The sequence below is a fragment of the Fundulus heteroclitus genome, chromosome 16 (genome assembly GCF_011125445.2).
Source record: "Fundulus heteroclitus isolate FHET01 chromosome 16, MU-UCD_Fhet_4.1, whole genome shotgun sequence".
Classification (NCBI taxonomy): domain Eukaryota; kingdom Metazoa; phylum Chordata; class Actinopteri; order Cyprinodontiformes; family Fundulidae; genus Fundulus; species Fundulus heteroclitus.
The window spans coordinates 9,426,228-9,445,654 of NC_046376.1; the positions used below are offsets into that span (position 1 = coordinate 9,426,228).

The 19,427-nt window shown below is 43.8% G+C and overlaps 1 protein-coding gene and 1 long non-coding RNA gene across 3 annotated transcripts; one reads left to right on the forward strand and one right to left on the reverse strand.

Annotated features, from left to right (window-relative positions):
* The first annotated feature begins 64 nt into the window (after positions 1 to 64).
* rundc3aa (RUN domain containing 3Aa) lies at positions 65 to 16,236 on the forward strand. 2 transcript variants are annotated; one of them, XM_012878823.3, is made up of 11 exons: positions 65 to 377; positions 7,182 to 7,309; positions 7,431 to 7,564; positions 7,671 to 7,756; positions 9,300 to 9,389; positions 9,643 to 9,723; positions 9,799 to 9,964; positions 11,164 to 11,321; positions 14,718 to 14,831; positions 14,977 to 15,083; positions 15,331 to 16,236. In XM_012878823.3, exons 1-11 carry the CDS (start codon positions 271 to 273, stop codon positions 15,471 to 15,473), a joined length of 1,314 nt encoding a protein of 437 aa, XP_012734277.1. In that variant the 5' UTR covers positions 65 to 270; the 3' UTR covers positions 15,474 to 16,236. The 2 variants fall into 2 exon arrangements, with proteins under 2 accessions (XP_012734277.1, XP_012734278.1); XM_012878824.3 differs by having other exon boundaries at positions 66 to 377; positions 7,182 to 7,297.
* Positions 1,648 to 4,579, reverse strand: LOC105937493. The gene is made up of 2 exons (XR_004932910.1): positions 4,392 to 4,579; positions 1,648 to 2,984 (listed from the first exon to the last, which is right to left on the reverse strand). It is a non-coding gene; the product is annotated as an uncharacterized LOC105937493 (long non-coding RNA).
* Positions 16,237 to 19,427: the final 3,191 nt, after the last annotated feature.

Here is a 19,427-nt window from a genome sequence, read left to right on the forward strand (position 1 = left end):
TGGTGCGAAAATGTGTTTTATTTTGAAGGAGTTAAGCGGATCTCATGTGCGCCATCGTCTCCAACTCTCCGCTGGTACCTTCCTGCCTCCATCCTCCCGTCTCCTCCGCGGAGCCGCATCAGCAGCAGCAGCAGCATCATCCGCGGCTCCCGCCCCCTCCTCCCTCCCCGCAGAGGACACCGGGTGCTGGAAGGACGCAGGCCCTGCGAAGGGAGAGGTCCTGGCCGGCGTACGGACCCCGAAGAGGCCCCTGGTCGGGTCCGCCGCTGCATGGAGTCGGGCGGCGTTCAGACAGCAATGGCTATGGGTCTGACATCGAAGAAGGCGTCTGCTCGGAGCGTGGCGGTGGAGCGGAAGAACCTCATCACGGTCTGCAGGTACACATCACGACCTGATCGAGGCTCCGCGTTTTGTGTCCGAGCCTCCTGCATGCACGGTGCCTGCGTAACGATACCACTACTAACTTAAGGAGTTGGACAAAAAAAAAATTGAAGGATTTATTTAAAGAATGACGGACTTAATTTAGTGTGCAGAAAAGAAAAGAAGAAGAGGAGGCAGTCGCGTTTTCACCTTCACACACAAGGAGATAACACACATATCCCAACCCCCTGTATATAAGGTCAAGTCTTCATTCTATGACTTATGCATTTATGTTCTTATATGTCATGTTATTCAGCGGGCATAGGGAGAACATTTCTCAAATGGCTCGTCACCTGTGTGAAACCTTTCCTAAAACTACCAGTGATGTCATTAGAAGCCAGCAGGGGAAAGGCAACATGCCCATCACTGGCAGCTGAGCAGGACAAGGGCATCAGGAGCTTCACAAGGACTCCTCCCCACATCAGAGGGCCTCCGTCCTGCTTCTCACACCCCAGTGAGAGCAGGCATGGCCTGCGAGGTGGGGGGGCCCCCAGAGCCAATGACCTCTACAGCGCTTCGGTTGCACTACTCCTGCTGTATGGGAATGCAAAAGCCATTTTTTTTTACCCAGTGTTCAAGTATTAGTATATATATAATATTTTTATTATTACTATTTATTCTATTAAATCTAATATGACACGTGCCCAACACGTTTCATATTACGTATGTGAGTTTTTAATTCTAATTGGCAAAATTAAGCTTCAAGCGGTCAGTAGATGTCTGAAGTTATGTTAAAAGAGCTTCAGATAGAAGCAGATGCATCTTACAATTAGTAATTATCCAATTGTCTTAGTTATGCTTAATGCATGTGGACAGTACAAAAGTATCAACAGCTCTTGTTTTTTTTTATTTTATTTTTATATATATATTTATTTATTTATTTTATTTTTTTTGGGGGGGGGGGGGGGGGGGGGGGGGGGGCATTTTATCACTTTAGAGCCACAAACTCAAATGTGTTTTATTTTGGATTTTATGTGACAGACATGAAGTGGGAAAAAAAGTAATTTATAGTCATTTATATTACCCCCCCTGCCTTTTTTTTTAGATTGATGCTTATTGTGACTTTTTAGACAATCATAATAGAGGTGATTTCTTATAATCTGCACCATACTTGCATATCTTTACCCCCCCATCCCCCAAATTCCCAATTTCTTTCTTTCATCCCGTCTCTCTCCGTACCAGAAAAGAGAAACCTTGAAAAAAAAAATAAAAATCCAGACTCTCAAGTAGACACACAGTCAAGCATTTTTATTGTTTTATATGGTCCTTTTCGCAGTAGAGTGAGATACAATGAGCCACAACAAACAACACAAAGCAGAGCATGCCTGCAAAGAAAAATAACAAAACAATCCCACACTGGACTTTCAACACCGAGATTAGCGAGGAACCATAAACACGCGTGTTTTCAGTTTGCCCTTGTAATCACTTAAAGCATTTTAATAACATACAAGACGAGACAGAAATAAGACTCAAAAGGCTTTCTATCAGTAATGCTTGCTCCAGATTCTTTATTTTCCTCTTTTTTTTTTTTAATGATTAAGTTCACATAAAAGGAGATTTTCCTCCAGGTGTGTCTCTGCTGCTGTAAGATCTCGTCTTTCGTCACATTTTCTGATCTTTCCACGACGCCGGTCCACTCTGAGTTGATTTGAGTCGTCGTAACGTGATCGTTCAGCCTTAATGGGGGAGGAGGGGGGGGGGGGGGTGCTGAATCTGCAGCAGACCCTTCGGCTGGCTGTTCTGTTCATTAATTATCCACGATCCAGACACGGATACCTGACTGGCTACGTGAGCTAAACGATGTTAGTGCTTTCCATTAGTGCAGCGGTGCCAAGCTCTTCTTTTATCCTGCTATACGTGTGTAAAAATGTAAAAAGTCCATTTCCTCACAGGGTAAAACACATGTTTAACATACAGAGACAGAGATTAACCCTTTTCAGTTCTTAATCTGTTTTGTTGGGAGGGGAAAAAAAACATGGTTTCAGTTCTTTATTTTCTTTTTTTTCTTTTTTTTTTTAGAGTTTCTTGTCAGAGTCCCACATAATAACTAACCTGAGCTGAGTGTCTCAGAGAGCTACAACAGAGGACACCTGCATGTAGTGAAGGGGAACCTGGAAATTTGAGCAACATTTTTTGGTTCGCATCGTCTCAGGGAACAGTTTCCGTGTGATAAACAAAACTAAAAACCACAAATAACGATCAGATGTTTTAAAACGGAGCGGTTTTTTTTCTCCTGGCGTGAATCTTCGGTGGCAGCTTTGAAATTGGAAGGAAAAAAAACATGGTGTACCATGTCCAGTTGCTAGTAGCAACAGTTTTTTATTTTTTTTATTTTAACTCAGCTGAAGCTTCCTGCAGAGAGAGGAAAATTTGACGTGCCACGATGAGCCAATCTGAGCCTGATTTGACCAAATGTTCACAACGCAGTGAAAACAAGTGTGCACATCCCGTACCGCTGGGGTTTTTTTTTTTTATAAAGGAGGCCGACGTGTTGCTTTTTGACCGGCTAAGACGTCCGTGGCGGTCGTGACTGCCGGATGAGTGTTGCTGTGGACACGGAGAACCTGAGAAGGAATAAATAAGATGAGTGAGAAAGGTGATGTGAGAGAAAAAAGGGGGGGAAATTGCTGTTGTAGACACAAACGTTCAGGTTTATGCAGCTTTTTATTTTTGTGCAACCTTTCTTTTGCGTTTTTCATGATTCCTAAAGTACTATGAAGTTTCTGTGATTACAGCAGAGGTTTCAGTACATCTGGGGATCAATCGTCGGCTCATCAGCTTGCTCAATCATATTCCTCTCTCCGTGAAAAGACCTGATTTACGCACTTATTGTCTCTTAATCAAAACCCCCTCACTGTCCGGCTAACGCCCCCATCCGTCCGCACCTCCACTGACCATGAACCACTTTGCTTTGACCCTTCTTCACGGTGGGGGAATTGTGGGGAAACAGAACCTGCTTTGTTTCTTTTTTTTGTTGTTTTTTTTGCTTTTTCGGATCTGACCCCAACTACGCGAGAGCAAATCTTGACTTTCTGAGCCAGTCCGGTGCAGGAAAACGCGTCTCCCTTGGTGCAGCTGCTGCCAGCGACGATGCGTTCGCCTGTGTCATCTGATCCTGCCGGTTAGGCTAGAACTGAAGGGAGAGAGAGGGGATACAAGAGGAGACACAAGGAGAAAGAAGTCAGGGACGTGTTTGTGGGAAGAAAAAGGGGTCAGCGTATTTGGGTTAGCTGTCACGGCTGATAAATACAGTTTTTGGTTGTCTCCGTGCGCCGCTGCGACTCGCACGCATTCCTGTAAGTACAGTAGATAGGTGAGAGATGGGAGAACAAGAGGGCATTTAGACAGAGCGGAGTGGGGATTGGCAGAGGTCCAGGGCAGAGCCAGAGGGGGCACAAAAGAAGCTTGTGAGAAAGCCGCGCAGTTGTTTTTCAGTGTCAAATCGTACCAAGAGCACGTTGCTGCTCCACTCAGCCTATTTGCATTTTTAAGGCGTCCTTCAGATCAAAGTGCCTCAGTAAACTCCCAACTATCTGCTGCAATCTTGAGCTAACAATGCCAAAGCCCTACCAGGAGAGGAAGAGCTTTTTTGGTTTTTTTGTTTTAGAAGCTTACGTTGGGAATCTTTCATGCACTTTGTGTGGAACGTGGCGCTTTCTGACTGACGAAACACACGCACACAGGGAATGTAGGGAGATCTTTTAACGGTTGCAAAAATTGACAAGATAATTAATTCGCGTTTGCAAAATCCTCTGCGCCCGGTGGGGATTTTCCGCAGCCTGAAGAGGATCATCTTCAGGAGTACAAATGCGATGACTGAACCCCTGCTGTAACATATAGCGGTTGCTCTTACTCCCGGTTGGGATTATGAATTAACGCGGATTGCTTTTGCAGAAACACCACTGAGCCCTGAAATCCATTAAAAAAAGCCAAAGCAGACATGGTCTGGTAGGACGTAAAATGCTACTGACCTGCTTCCTTGATAATTTCCGGCACCAGGGACCAAAGTCAAAACCCCAAAAGTAAATTTAATCCAGTTTGCGCCCTCGGTTTTAATAGACCCCGTTTGAACGGTGGTTTTGTATCCAAATGTTCCCTGCCGTGACGCCGCTTTCCCGTCACCTCTTGTCCCCCCACCCCTGGACGCGGCTCCGCGTCATCTAGATCGTCTTTGCCTTGCGTTTTGGGAAGAAGGCTTTCCGAAAAGACGTGGTGGTGGTGCCCCGGCTGAAGGAGGCGCTGCCCAGCGAGATCTTGGTCTTCCCGCTGGTGATGGTGGAGGAGCCCAGGGACGTCAAGCTCCTGCCCCGGGAGATGGAGGAGCTCCCCATGGCCAGCTTGGTCTTTCCCCTCTTTATGGTGGTGTTGCCCAGCGTCAACGCCGTCTTCCCCTCTGTGAAGCTGGTGTTGCCCATTGAGCCGCAGCTTGACTTCCTGACCCAGATTCGACGGCGGGGTTCGGGACTCACTCGACGCGGACCATCGCACACTCATGCAGCGCGCCCTGCTCCGTGAGCCCTCTCAGAGCTAATAGTAACATCAGCTGGGCTCGAGCGTGGACCAGAATGCTAAGCATGGACGGCGCGACCCCCGTGTGGCATAATGCCTCCGTTGAGCTGGTCTACGTGGGCTCTGGAAGGCCACATACCACCCATGCGTCCCGTGAATGGACAGAGGCAGCCGTAGGTGGACGCAGCCTATCTGGGGGGGACCCGGACAGTGGGGCGATTGTCCCCTCGACGCGACGACACCGGACGGTTGAAGGACACATTGTTGAAAACAGGACAGTCCGCGGTGACATCACTTTCTTCTGAACCATTGTTCCCTACAGCCTCTGATTGTAAGACGTCCCTTCTCTGGCGAGTAAAGCTGCACACTGTCACTTTTATAAAGAACGAAGACTAAATATGTTCACGTTTCCCTACGGATCTGGGTCCGGGTCTTTGATTTGCATCTGTGTTCGTTACCGTTCGACCTCCCCGCACGAAGCAAAGCTTTGTCGTTTTCCCTTTTATTTATTTTTTTCTCTTAAGCGACGTAAAAATTCAGCGACTACACACGAAATAATCAGGAACAGTCAGGCAGAGCACAGTTTAGAGGTATTATCTTTATATGCACTATCACATTAATACACTTTTACAGTTTCGCTGAAGTTTTCAGCCTGATCATGGGAATGCATGAGAGACTGGCAGGAATGCACAGAACTCCTACCAATCCTGCGGACACGTCTACGGCTGCACAGAACGGGCGAATTGTTCTGGTGTCGGCACATATATCACATCTGTTCACACTTCCCCCCCTCCCTGCTAAAGCCCCGTCGCATCACTCTCGCATTTGCATAACATCCCTTGCAAGCTTCACTGGTCCTCTTTTACATTTTCTTTTTTTTAAACATGGAACTTCCCCTGTTTTGTTTTTCCCCCCCGTTTTGCAGCAATGAAATGAACACAGGTTAAAGTTTATCCCAAACATAGCGGCTCACTGTGACTACTGACCTTCTAAAACTGACCACACAGACACATCCGTGAGCTTTTATTTGTGCGCAGGGTTCAAGTGTGAAAATCCCAGTAGATGTTGCTGTGCCTTTCTTTGCCCCTGCCGAGGGTGGTCTTGACGACAGACACAGACTTGGTCCCATAGGTAAAGGTAAGAGTCACCAGAGAGCTTGTGGTCTCCCCCCTTGTCACCGACGTTTTAGACACCGTCACGCTGTTGCCGCCCAGAGTCACAATGGTTTTGCTCCAGGAAAACGAGGACTTTCCCCAGGAGACGAACAACTTCGACCTCAGGAAGGAAACCCTGCCTTTGGTGAAGGAGGTCTTGCTTGATGAGTATGTAGTCTTCCACTCGTTGTTAGAGTCTTTTTCGGACCGCCTGGCTGCTTTGGGTGTCTTCGCCCTCGGCTCGGGGTCCCTCTCCATCTAGGTGTTCCTGCGCTTTGGCATCAGCGCTTTGCGGAAAGAGGTGGTGGTGGTTCCCCGGCTGAAGCTGGCCCGTCCTAGAGCCACGGTCGTCTTTTGCCTTTGGATGGTGGAATCTCCCATGGAGGTGGTGGTCACTCCCCTGAAGATGGAGGAGTTGCCCATGGACACGGTAGTCTTTCCCCTGGCTATGGAGGTGCTCCCCACGGCCAGGGCGGTCTTGCCCTCTGTGATGCTGGTGTTACCCATCGAAGCGGCGGCGGTCAGCCCGAGCCCGTGCCTGGATAACCCGCTATCGCGCACGCGGCATAGCGGTCCTTCTGTGGTGCAGGAAGGGCGAGCGTGCGAGGTTAAAAAAAACAAACACAAAAGCCAAAAGCGGAGCGGCTGCAGCTGCCCTAAATAGATCACGCCACAATGTATAGATGAGGGGGAGGGAATTATTTGATCATGCTTTGATTCTGGCCGGTCCCTCAGAGAGACAAGACCCAGGAGGACCTGGAAGTGCAGCGAGACCGAACAGACAGGGGGTTAATTGTGTGGATTTCATGATAACAAAGCCGATGCATTGAAGGGGGTGCTTTGTGCAAGCACACAGGACAATTGGGGTGACCTCAGTATGATAAGATGGCATGCCCCCCCCCTCCCCCTGTAAAAAAAGAAAGAAAAAAGCCCTCCTCCCCTGCTGTTGTTTAGATACAGTACTACATTTGTCTGCTTCGGTACAGTACAGCATGCAGCTGCACGGGGCGTGCTGCACCAAACCCTCCAAACTTTCAAGTTGCCGTGCAGTTTTCTAACCCCCCCATCCCTTTTTTATTCTTTCTCCTTGTCTTTCAGATTTTCTGTGAAGACTCTTCTAGAAAAGTACACAGCAGAGCCCATAGATGATTCCTCGGAGGAGTTTATTAACTTTGCGTCGATTTTAGAGCACATCCTCAGCCACCGCTTCAAAGGTAACACTGCAGGTAACATATGGAGAAAGAAAAGTCAACCAGAGCGAGTGTTGCTGTGACCACAGCGCCGCAGTTTTAGCTCCCTGTCCGAGCAGGAAGAGATCGCGTGCTGTGTCTCTGTCTGCGTGAGCAGGTTCGGGGAGCTGGTTCAGCTCGGATGGACAGCGCAGCTTCTGGGAGTTCATCCGGCTGGCGTGCAGCAAGGTGCAGAACAACTGCATCGCCAGCATCGAAAACATAGAGAACATCAGCACATCCCGAGCCAAGGCGAGGAAATAATGTGCACGGCTATGTGTGTTTGTTGTGAGGGGGGGGGTTAGCGTCAGAGAGAGAGAACCTTCTGTTCCCGCTGACTTCTTCTGTCGTCCCACAGGGCCGGGCCTGGATTAGAGTGGCTCTGATGGAGAAACGTCTGTCTGAATATGTCTCTACTGCTCTGAGGGACACCAGAACAACCAGGTCTGACACAAAGTACACGAAACAACGACAGAAACATCTTTGGCTGACCTAAGAATAAGACCCTGTTATATTACACTGCAAAAAAGTAAGTATAATTAACTTAAAATTAGTGTATTTTCACTTGATTTGAGCAGCTAAATAAGACTATGTGCCAGTGGAATGAATGTTTTTACCCTTAAAATAAGATAATTTTATATATAGCACCTGAAATAAGATGACGGAGAAGAATTGTTCTTATTTTAAGTGCAAAACTCTTATTCCATTGGCAAATAGTCTTATTTAGCTGCTCAAATTAAGGAAAAATACACTAATTTCAAGAAAATTTTACTTTTAGTTCCCTTTTTTGCAGTGTAACGTATCAAGAAAGCAAATTTCCACACATTTCCTTTTTTTTTTTTTTTTAAAAATCAGCAATTTTGTCATTTTAATATAACACGAAGGTTGGGCGAACGAATCTACTGTTGTTGGTTCTAACTCAACCATGATGTAAACAATATTTATTTATTAGTTTATTGTTTTAATCATATACATTTGTGTGGGATTGATGTGTAGAGCCAGCTGTGATATAATGTTGTACAATAAAGCAAACATAAGATTTCTTCATAATATTAATCCCTGCAACCACGAAAAAAAAAATCTTTTTACAGGTCTGTCTGTTTCACAACTTTATTTATACCCTAACGACACCGTTGACCAAAGCGCTATACACTGATAATAACGAATAAAATACAGAAATACCCTTGCCAGTTCTAGCAAGCACAAATACTATAAACCTATGACCAATTAATAAAATATCAGAATAAAAAAACTAATAAAAATAGATAAAACAATAAAATATAATAAAAGCCAAAGAGAAATAATGTGTTTAAGGAGAAGATTTAAACACAGCCAGTGAGTCAGCCTGCCTGATTTGCAGTTTGAGGACAACAACCATTATTTATTAATTTTATAATGGATATTACTCTAAGTCCATGAATATTCTCAGAAATCCCACTTTGATTACATTTTGTTTCAGTGTGGAAAAATAAATCTTTTAGAAAATTTGCTATAAGATTGATTTGTGATTGAAGTATTTTTGCAATTAACATTTGACCAGTGAGTCTAGGATGTTCTAATCCTAGACTCTCTGATTTCCTGGGGGTGCAAATATGACACGAGGCAGAGGCCCATTCCTCCGAGCCACTCTTCAAAATGGGAAAGAAAAGAGAACATGCCAGTCAAGTAAGGCAGATGCGCGCAACCACGCAACATTTATTGCAAGTCTGCCAGAAAATCTAAAACTGGTAATTTTTTGGTCTTCCAACAGGTTAGTGATCCAAACGTATGTCCTAATCACGATAAAAATGGTTCACCAGACATAAAGTCAATGTTCCTCCACGCTCATCTGGGTCCTGAGGCCTTAATGCCTTAGAAAACCTGCGGGATGAGCATGAGGAAAAGGAATGGGCCACCGATTGTTGTAGAGACGTTGAGTGGGACCCAATTAGAGATTATTTTAAAAAGTGACAGAATATAATTTGATTCTCGGCTCTTTGTCCCACAGGCGGTTCTATGACGATGGAGCCATCATGCTGAGAGAGGAAGCCACCGTACTGACCGGCATGCTGATTGGACTGAGCGCCATCGACTTCAGGTGAAGCTTTTCATGCATTTAGAAAATACCACTAACTGCACCTGCTCACATGTTTTATTTGCCCGTTTCTACACTGGTTTTAGCTTCTGAATGATGTTTGGCCCGTTAAACAGGTTTGAACGTTATAATATAAATGGAAACACGTCAGCTCAAGTGCATTCGCTGGCAACAGTGTTTATGTAGATGAATAACGTGCTCCCAACGCGGGATCATGACATGAAAATCTGGTCATAATGGAGCAACTTCTGTGCAGTTTTTGCTTGAAGGGAGAAGCTCTGGATGGCAAATCCCCAGCGGTGATTGACTACACGCCCTACCTGAAGTTCACTCAGAGGTGACGGACATTCCCAACGCTGATTAACTCGCTTCAAACGGGATGCGCTTTTAATTGGCCGCTGCTTTTTTCCAGCTACGACTACCTGAGTGACGAGGAGGACCGCCGCAGCGTGGACAGCAGCAACAGCGAGGAGAGCGTCCCCGAGCATCCCTACATCCCTCTGGTGACCGACGAGGAAAGCTGGAGCAACAAGTGCCGCAAGATGGAGCAAAGGTTTAAGATCGTCTACGCCCAGAAGGTGACTCCCGGTGGCCTCCGGGCTCAGCTTCCTTCTCTCCGCTTTCTCCTCATCTCATCTTTGTTCCAAAAAAAGTAAAAAAACAAAGCAACTGGGCTGGTTTTCCATAGTTGAAGACGTTTTGCTTGAAAAGGTCTAGAGCAGGGGTGTCAAACATACGGCCCGCGGGCCGGATCCGGCCCGCCGAACAATTTAGGGCGGCCCTGTGGCTAAATGCATTATCAAAAAAAAAAAAATGTCTTTTTTTTTTCTCTCCCAGTGTCCTGTCTGGCAATGTGGCAATAAAAATTAACTTGTCTTAATGCCAAAAAGAGCTCATCAGATTTGACTTTCACAAGTGGAGCAGTAATGCTTTTGCCATAGTGCTCCGCTTGATTTATGCATGTAAATAGTTTTATTATGATTCATGTGGGGAATTTCTCAAATGATATGGACACTACAATGGGAAAGTAGGAGAGGAAAGGAAGAACAAGAAGAAAAAAACAAAAGGTGAAAGAAAGAGGAGATAAAAGGAAGAGAATGATAAAACAATTATTGAAAAAAACATGTACTTTGTTTAATTGAAAATATGCAGTTCCTATATTGTCCACGAGGGGCGCTGTGTTTTATTTAGCAGATTAAGCTTCAGGAAAAGTGGAAAAATTTTAATAATTTCTTAATTTTTATCTGTTTGATGTATTTTGTCATGGAGGACAGTGTTTTTAAGTTCCAAAAAATGTAAATAAATGTTTTTCAACATTGTATAATCACTGTGATCAGTTCTTATGCATAATGCACAAGTAAATGTTTAACTGAGTAAAAGTATTGTTGAAATTGCACATACTTTTCTTAAAAAACGCTGAGGTTATTCATAATATATTGTGTAAAAGTGAAATTAATTTAATATAAAAATCAACAACAAGTCCACATTTATTAGTTCTATTTAACCTTGCAATGAGTTTACTCGTGTGGCCCTCTTGAGATCAGATTAAGCTGTATGCGGCCCCTCAACCAAAATGAGTTTGACACCCCTGGTCTAGAGTAATGATGAGTACCAAGCTTTATACTTCAAAGCTTCCTGGAGAGGAAGCGAAACGTCTTCAACTACGGAAAACAAGTCCAGTTGCTTTGTTTTTTTTTTACTTTTTTTGGAATGACCATGACCTGGATGACTGAGAATCTTCACCAGCATATCTCATCTTTGCGTTTGTGTTGTGTAGGGCTATCTTGAGGAGCTGGTGCGCCTGCGGGAGTCGCAGCTGAAAAACATGGAGACGGAGAACAAGCGTCTCAGAGCCAAGGTGGAGGAGCTGACGACGCAGGGCCAGCAGGAGAAGAAGGAGCTGGAGGCCATCGTGCTGGAGCTGCAGGCACAACTGTGAGGAATTCCGTTTAAGTCTACGGGTCCTTCTCTGAGGACTACTAACTGTAGTCCTGGCACTGGTCATAATCATAATTTATGTATTACAAAGTAACAATTAGGGCGCGCTGGGGTAGCGTGCATGGCTCATGTACGGAGGCCTCAGTCCTCGGATCGCCTGACACAGGTTCAACTCCGGCCTTCATGTCTTCTATCTCTCTCTCAGCCCCACCCTACTTTAAATAAAAAGGGCCACTAGTGCCACAAAAAATCCTACAAAAATATAATTAAAAATTGTTTTATAATGTAAATATATACAGGTGTGTTGGTAAACTCTTTAAATTTTTACTGTATTTTTTACTGAGCCAGCCAGTACCAACACTGTCTATAGTGGGGGTGGTGTGCTGCTGACCTCAACTTGGGACGTCGTGCGTCGGTGGGCAGAATACTTAGAAGACCTCCTTAATCCCATGTTGGTGACAATCCTCAGTCATCCAGGTCATTGTCATTCCAAAAAAAAAAAGTAAAAACAAAGCAACTGGACTTGTTTTCCGTAGTTGAAGACGTTTCGCTTCCTCTCCAGGAAGCTTTCTCAAAAGGTCTGGAGTAATGTGGAGTAACAAGCTTTATACTGCTGCCTAACAAAGGCCTTGCAATGGCTTAGATAACAAGCAAATTCCTTAATCCCACCAACACATCTTCCATTGCGGAAGCAGAGCCTGAGGACTCTGGGTCGGGTTCTCCCATCTCTGGTGCTGAGGTTGCCGAGGTGGTTAAAAAGCTCCTCGGTGGCAAGGCCCCGGGGGTGGATGAGATTCGCCCTGAGTACCTTAAGGCTCTGGATGTTGTGGGGCTGTGTTGGTTAACGCGGCTCTGCAACATTGCGTGGACATCGGGGGCAGTTCCCCTGGATTGGCAGACTGGGGTGGTGGTCCCCCTATTTAAAAAGGGGGACCGGAGGGTGTGTTCCAACTACAGGGGAATCACACTCTTAAGCCTCCCTGGTAAGGTCTATTCAGGGGTTCTGGAAAGGAGGGTCCGTCGGATAGTCGAATCTTGGATTCAGGAAGAGCAGTGTGGTTTTCGTCCTGGCCGTGGAACACTGGACCAGCTCTATACCCTCAGCAGGATCCTGGAGGGGGCATGGGAGTTTGCCCAACCAGTCTACATGTGCTTTGTGGATCTGGAGAAGGCATTCGACCGTGTCCCCCGGGGGATCCTGTGGGGGGTACTCCGGGAGTATGGAGTACCGGACCCTTTAATAAGGGCTGTCAGGTCTCTGTACGACCGGTGTCAGAGTCTGGTCCGCATTGCCGGCAGTAAGTCGGACTCGTTTCCGGTGAGAGTTGGACTCCGCCAAGGTTGCCCTTTGTCACCGATTCTGTTCATAACTTTTATGGACAGAATTTCTAGGCGCAGCCAAGGTGTTGAGGGGATCCGTTTTGGTGACCTTAGGATTGCGTCTCTGCTATTCGCGGATGACGTGGTCCTATTGGCTTCATCAGGGCGTGATCTACAGCTCTCACTGGAGCGGTTCGCAGCCGAGTGCGAAGCGGCCGGGATGAGAATCAGTGCCTCCAAATCCGAGACCATGGTCTTGAACCGGAAAAGGGTAGAGTGCCTTCTCCGGGTTGGGGAGGATGTCCTGCCCCTAGTGGAGGAGTTCAAGTATCTTGGGGTCTTGTTCACGAATGAGGGGAAGATGGAGCGGGAGATCGACAGGCGGATTGGTGCAGCGTCTGCTGTGAAGCGGGCGCTGTACCGATCCGTTGTGGTGAAGAGAGAGCTGAGCCAAAAGGCGAAGCTCTCGATTTACCGGTCGATCTACGTTCCTACCCTCATCTATGGTCACGAGCTTTGGGTCGTGACCGAAAGAACGAGATCCCGGATACAAGCGGCTGAAATGAGTTTTCTCTGTAGTGTGTCTGGGCTCTCCCTTAGAGATAGGGTGAGGAGCTCAGTCATCCGGGGAGGACTCAGAGTAGAGCCGCTGCTCCTCCACGTCGAGAGGAGCCAGTTGAGGTGGCTCGGGCATCTGGTCAGGATGCCTCCTGGACGCCTCCCTGGAGAGGTGTTCCGGGCACGTCCCACCGGGAGGAGGCCCAGAGGAAGACTCAGGACACGCTGGAGGGACTATGTCTTCCGGCTGGCCTGGGAACGCCTTGGGATTCCTCCTGAGGAGCTGGCCCAAGTGGCCGGGGAGAGGGACGTCTGGGCCTCCCTACTGAAGCTGCTGCCCCCACGACTCGACCCCGGATAAGTGGAAGAAGACGGACGGGTTTTTCCCATCCGGTAACCACTGCTGCCAAATTCTTTCAGTAAAAACAACAGATTTTTTTTTTTTTTTTTACAGTGTACGAGACATACCACCTCCCTAAGAGGGCTGTTTTCTGGGGTAAATTTCTACCCTGCTATTCGGATTTTTCCCCCTGGATGCCACAGTGGAAATGATGAGGGTTAAATAAACCCTGCCCTGCTTCCTGGAAAAGGTTCCTGCAGATGAAACGCTTAATAGCAGCTAACCAGCAGACGCTGCTCCATGCTGATAAGTCACAATAAGACCCATTAAAACCTGCCCGTGGATCAGGGACGGCCCAGTTCTGAGACGTGCCCTTCAGCACGGTCCATGTGTTAAAAAAAAGCATCTATAACTTACATGTTCATGTTGGCTCATTCACGAGAATCGTTAGCAGCAAAGACCGAGCAGCTGCCTCGTTTTGGTCTACTTTTAGGATTTAATTGCTTTGTTAGTATGCTGTGTTTTGTCTCAGTTATCTACATTTTTGTTTTTGTTTTAATTTAATTCAGATATTAACAAATAGACAATAAAGAAAAAATAAGAAACAGGCATTATTCTTTGATTGCTGAGAACTAATACTATATTTCTATTAAAAAAGCTACTGACAATCAAAGCTCTGAGAATTGTTTAATGTTTGTTTTTGTTAAAAACATTTTTTATTCTTGGTCTAGTTGATATTATGCTTCCCTTTAGGTTGATGGCCTCTGACTAAAGCTAGGTCATAGAAATAGTAGCTTTTGATTTCTTTTTTTAGAGCATAGTTAAGGTGTTAGAGCCATTTCTTATTATTTCCCTTGCATTCTTCTAAGAAACTGATAGTTTTCTGTCCAAGCTGTGTCAGCGGGACTTTATGTAGCATCACGAAAACAGAGAATAAATGAAAATAGAGGATTATTTGCTCGGGATTATTAGAGGATTATTTGCTCGGGTAAGAGCGCTGACAAAGTTGTAGAAAAATCTAATCAAAGACAACTAAACACTGTGACATCACCTGAAGGCATTTTGGGAACCATTTTACTAATAATTTCCTTCATATACGACTTTTATTAAAAAAATAAATTCCTGTAAGATGAAAACATCGGATCCTCACAGCAATAACCTTTTTCTCACTGCAGCTCTGCCCTCATGCCTTGTGATTCCTCCCATTTGGCTAAAGATCTCTCCATCCCGCTTGTCAACCAGTGGTCCACCATCACAAACAACCAAGGCGACGTCAAGCTGTTCCGCAGGTAATCCTCTTTGGACTCTCTGGACACATTTATTTAAGTAATTTGTTTGCCTTTGCTGTAGTAAAGGGCGCAGCTGCAACCGTACAGGTGGAACTCCACGTGTCTTCTGTCTCATGTTGCTTCTGGTGACATCTTTTGCATGAAGGAGGAGTTTCCATAGTCTGGAGCAACTTTCTGCAGATGTCAGTCTGAACTCTGACTCCCAGAAGGCTGATGGGAGACAGAATGGAGATGCTGCCTGGACCTCAGCAGGTAAAAATTGTTTGTCACTTGAATATTGTGAGACTTTTTCACATGTAAATTATATTATTAGCTTTGAAGGACAATGCACATTCGCCCCTGTATCACCATGTAAAAGCCTGATAGTGGCAGCCGCCCATGCACATGTGCATACTTATATTTGCACAAAGGCAGGCTTGATCCCACTGTATGTGGCTTTGTGTGGGCTGTTTAAACTATGCACTATGGGTTTTTTTCCTGTATTTTTCTCTCACTGCAGGAAAAGACAACACTCCCTCCATGCTGGGGCTGTGCGGCTCCCTGGCCTCCTTACCGAGCTCCAAGTCTCTGGCGAGCCTGAAGTCCAGCGAGTGTTTGGTTAACATCAGCGCTGAACCCAGCCCTGCTCTCTCTCCCAGCTAGGAGCGCCAGAGCGACGACTTATCCGCCTCCTTCGACCCGTTCGCCTGGTGATGCCGCGTCGACCGAAACCCTGATCCTGGCACATTCCCGTCTCGAAATAAAAACGAGAGCGTCGTGACACCACATCCGGATTTTCATTCAGCAAAGCAGAGTTTCCCTGTTTTTTTTTTTTTTTTTTTTACATTCTGGACTCTCAGATCAACACTTGGTACTTCCTGTCAGTCCCTCCATCCTAAAACCACTCAAACCCTTTCCGAAGCATCTGCTTGCCTTGTTTCCCAATTTTTTCCCACCTTTTTTCTTTTTTGACTATCAGGACTCTCGCTGCGGCTTTGTCTGTGTTTTGAGTGCACATTGGGCCTGTTTTGTTCAATTTTACTGTCAAACGTTTGACCAAAACAGCACACGGGGGTGTTTGGATGCAAACACCGATGTGAGAGTCAGTTTAAGAGATGCAGATAACCGGGTGGGTTGTTTTAGTGTCAGCGTAACAGCATTTACAGAAGTATTTTCTACTAGCATGACTGGAGGTAACTGGGAAAAAAAAATCCTCCGACAGTGCTTATGTGATTCAAACTTGACTTCTTTAACGCCACAAACTTCTACAGTATGTTTAAAGCTGTGCTACCCTTCATTGGTTTTATACAGATATAAGCTACTGCATATGTTCCTGTGTTTCATTTTGACGCAACACAGCAGTATTTTTGTCCCACTTGTCAACAGTTTCCGTCTTTCTGTTGCAATAAACTGCCTTTTTCCATTATTCCGACTAAAGATCTCAAGTCTTATTCCAAAACAGAGAGGAAAGATTTTGAAATGGCTGCTCAGAAGGAGAGATTGTGGATTGAGCCTCAGATTGCATCTCTCTAGCGCCATCTAGTGGCAGACATCTGCGTTGTTTGAAGATTATTTCATTAGTTTGCAGCTCAAACTTCGCAGTAAAGTTAACCAATCTGGAATAAATAGTACAGTTGGAGAGACTCAACCTGCAGAAATGCATTTAACCTGTAAAAAATAAATAAGTACTGAATTTGATTCTAGTATTTTCTCTTTTCTGGACAGGAATAAAAAACAAAAAAGAAAATGCAGTTTTATATTTCCAGGCTTTTATCGCCACTTTTCTAAATGATCCAAACATAAGTGAACACTTTAATAATATTTTATAAAAAAAACTAATAAAAATTATAGATTTAGGAGATATTATAACAAATTCTGAACCCAGTTGTGCTCTCTTTACTGTATAAATGCAGGTCATTTACTATACAATGTGCCTGCTGTGTGCAGAGGGTTTGACTCGGATTGTCCCAGTCCTAAAGCTTTGTCTATTTTGCACTTTTCCAAAGTAAAATCTTTCCAATGAGGAGTAGTTAAACCGGGTTATATCTGTATTGCATCAACACAACAAATACATATTCTGAGATAGAAACAATGTTCCAAAAATTAGGTGAAAAGTTTTTGATAAAAAAAGTCTGTAAATTGGAAAAAATTTGCTGCCACAGATGGATCTGTTACAAGTTGTAACATTTATGGTTTCTAAACTCCTGCAGCTTTCTTTCACACCATTTCTACAGTTTAAACTCCTCTTTATGACATGCCTAGAAAGTGCTGGAGTAACTGGTGTTTTTGTTTTCTTTCCTCACCGTAAGGAGTCTGGAGTAGTGTTGCTCTGTCCCTCCCCCACCTGTTGCTGATCACTGCTTGTCAGCTGGTTGAAAGAAAGCGGCTAAAGTTTTCCCTGGCTTTACAAGAAGGACAATTTCGACTGTTTTGGAAATATTTTATGTTGCAGAATACATTGACTGCCATAGTGTGAAATCTTCTTTTGCTTATTTTGTTTCTGCTTGTATCAATGCTTCAGTGAAAAAGATTAATGAATCACGCTTTTCCTGGCCGATACAGATTTGCAGGTTTTTTTGTTTATTCTGAGTATTAAGAATATAACAGTTAAAAACAGAACAATGTAAATGTTGGAATGATGGCTTTGAATCAAACAGCAAAACGTTCAACAAGATTATCCCTTATTTATGCATTTATAACATATGTTACCAACTTTTGTTTGATTAAAGTAAAAAAAAAGATGAATAAAGGAGATGTTATAGTTCATAAGTAATAAAACCTCTTAGTTTTGATGCATTTGATGCAGAAAAAATATATTTTTTCAAACATCTGACCTGCTGATCAACAAGCAGAGCATAAATGGCCAATTCCAATCTCTTAATAATTGTAATACTCATTGTAATATTCTGTATAATATTTCAGCTGCAGCAGGAATGAAAATTACTTTCCTGATTGAAATTAAAGCAACAGGATCATCTTACACAGTTTTGTTTTAGTTTTCTTGTATGAACACCAGAACATGAAAGTCAAGTGCCATATTTTTTTTTAAATTAAGATTAACATGATACCCTGAAAAGATTTCAGCTTTTATTAATTAATAATCAAGCTGGACCTTTCCACAAAAGAAAGCATTTTTGGCAGGAATAATCGCAGTGAAAAATAATGCTCAATACCTTTCACTTTATTAATAACATGGAACTCTCTGTAGCAAAAACACATACAGCCAAAGAAAATAAAAACTATTACGTTATGAGCTAAAATTTAATTTGATTTGGATAAACTTAATATCTAATCTATCTGTATTCAAGCATGATTTGATATTTGGTTTCTGTTTAAAATAAGAACTATGTATATACCTCTACACCATGGGTCTGCAACAAGTGGCTCTAGAGCTGCAAGTGGCTCTTTGGACCTTCCGCATTGGCTCTTAATAACTCTGGGTAAAGATTATAAAGCACCAAGAGTTTTAAAGAAAAAAAAATGTAACAAATAGTGGATTTAGCTGTTTTTTATGGATTCATTGGCATTAAATTTCCCTGGAAGAATTACAAAAAGAAGCAGCAACTATTCTTTTGATCTGTTTTTCTTGTCAATAGAAGAGAACATATCACTCCTCTTTTCTATAAAAAAAGTTTTTTTTCTTCATTTTAAAACCTAAAAATATAAATAATGATCCTTTAAAACTTACAATATATTTTTTTGCTAATTGATTTTCAAAAATTAGAAGCTGCCTTTTCCCAAAAGGGCATGTAATATTTGTGGCTCTAAACACATTTTATTCAGCCAAGCTGAAGGCAAAAGTGTCTCTCTGGATTGGAAAGGTTGCAGACCCCTGCTCTATACCACTCAAAACATAAAAAAATAAAGATTATAATAAAAGTGGTGACAACAACAAGAATATTTATGTCTATAATAATACTGCTGCTGATAGTAATAATAGCTGTTATTATTAATGTTGGCAAATCACATGAGTGACATGCAGGAATAAGTAAACATGTTTTTTGCACATGACAATGTATTTTCTACTTATTGTAAAATACAAAATTAATGTTTGATTTAAAAAGAAAAAAAGGTTAAGATGCCGTGGAAATATAACGCCACCTCTTAGCTGTTGCTTTGGTGTCGGTGGCGACAGAAACAGCCAGGAGAGATGTACCTATACACTTAAAGTCTCATGTGTTACCTGCTGCTGCAGCCAGGAGAGAGATTTATCTTCACATTGCTGAAAACAAACTCCAAGTTAGACTTAGACAAACTTTATTGTCATTTTGCATGCACAGAAGTGTATACAAAACGAAATTTCGTTGCATACAGCTTACGATAATGTAATGAGATTGCAGTTGGAATAAGGTAACATTACAATATAAAGTGCAGCAGTGATAAGAATATAACAATGCAGGAGAAAAACAGTTTTTTTTTAAAGTGTGCAGAAGCATGTTCCACCATGTTTATGGTGCAAAAAGGCATTAATATGAAAAGGTTCAGAGCATTGCAAAAGAATATGGTGCAAAAATGCAGTAAATGTTGCCTCCTTTGCTTTATATCAGACATTATTTGCTTCTCTTTTGCTTTCTTGTTGTTTTATTCTGACTCCCCCCATGCCCACAGAGGGCACAC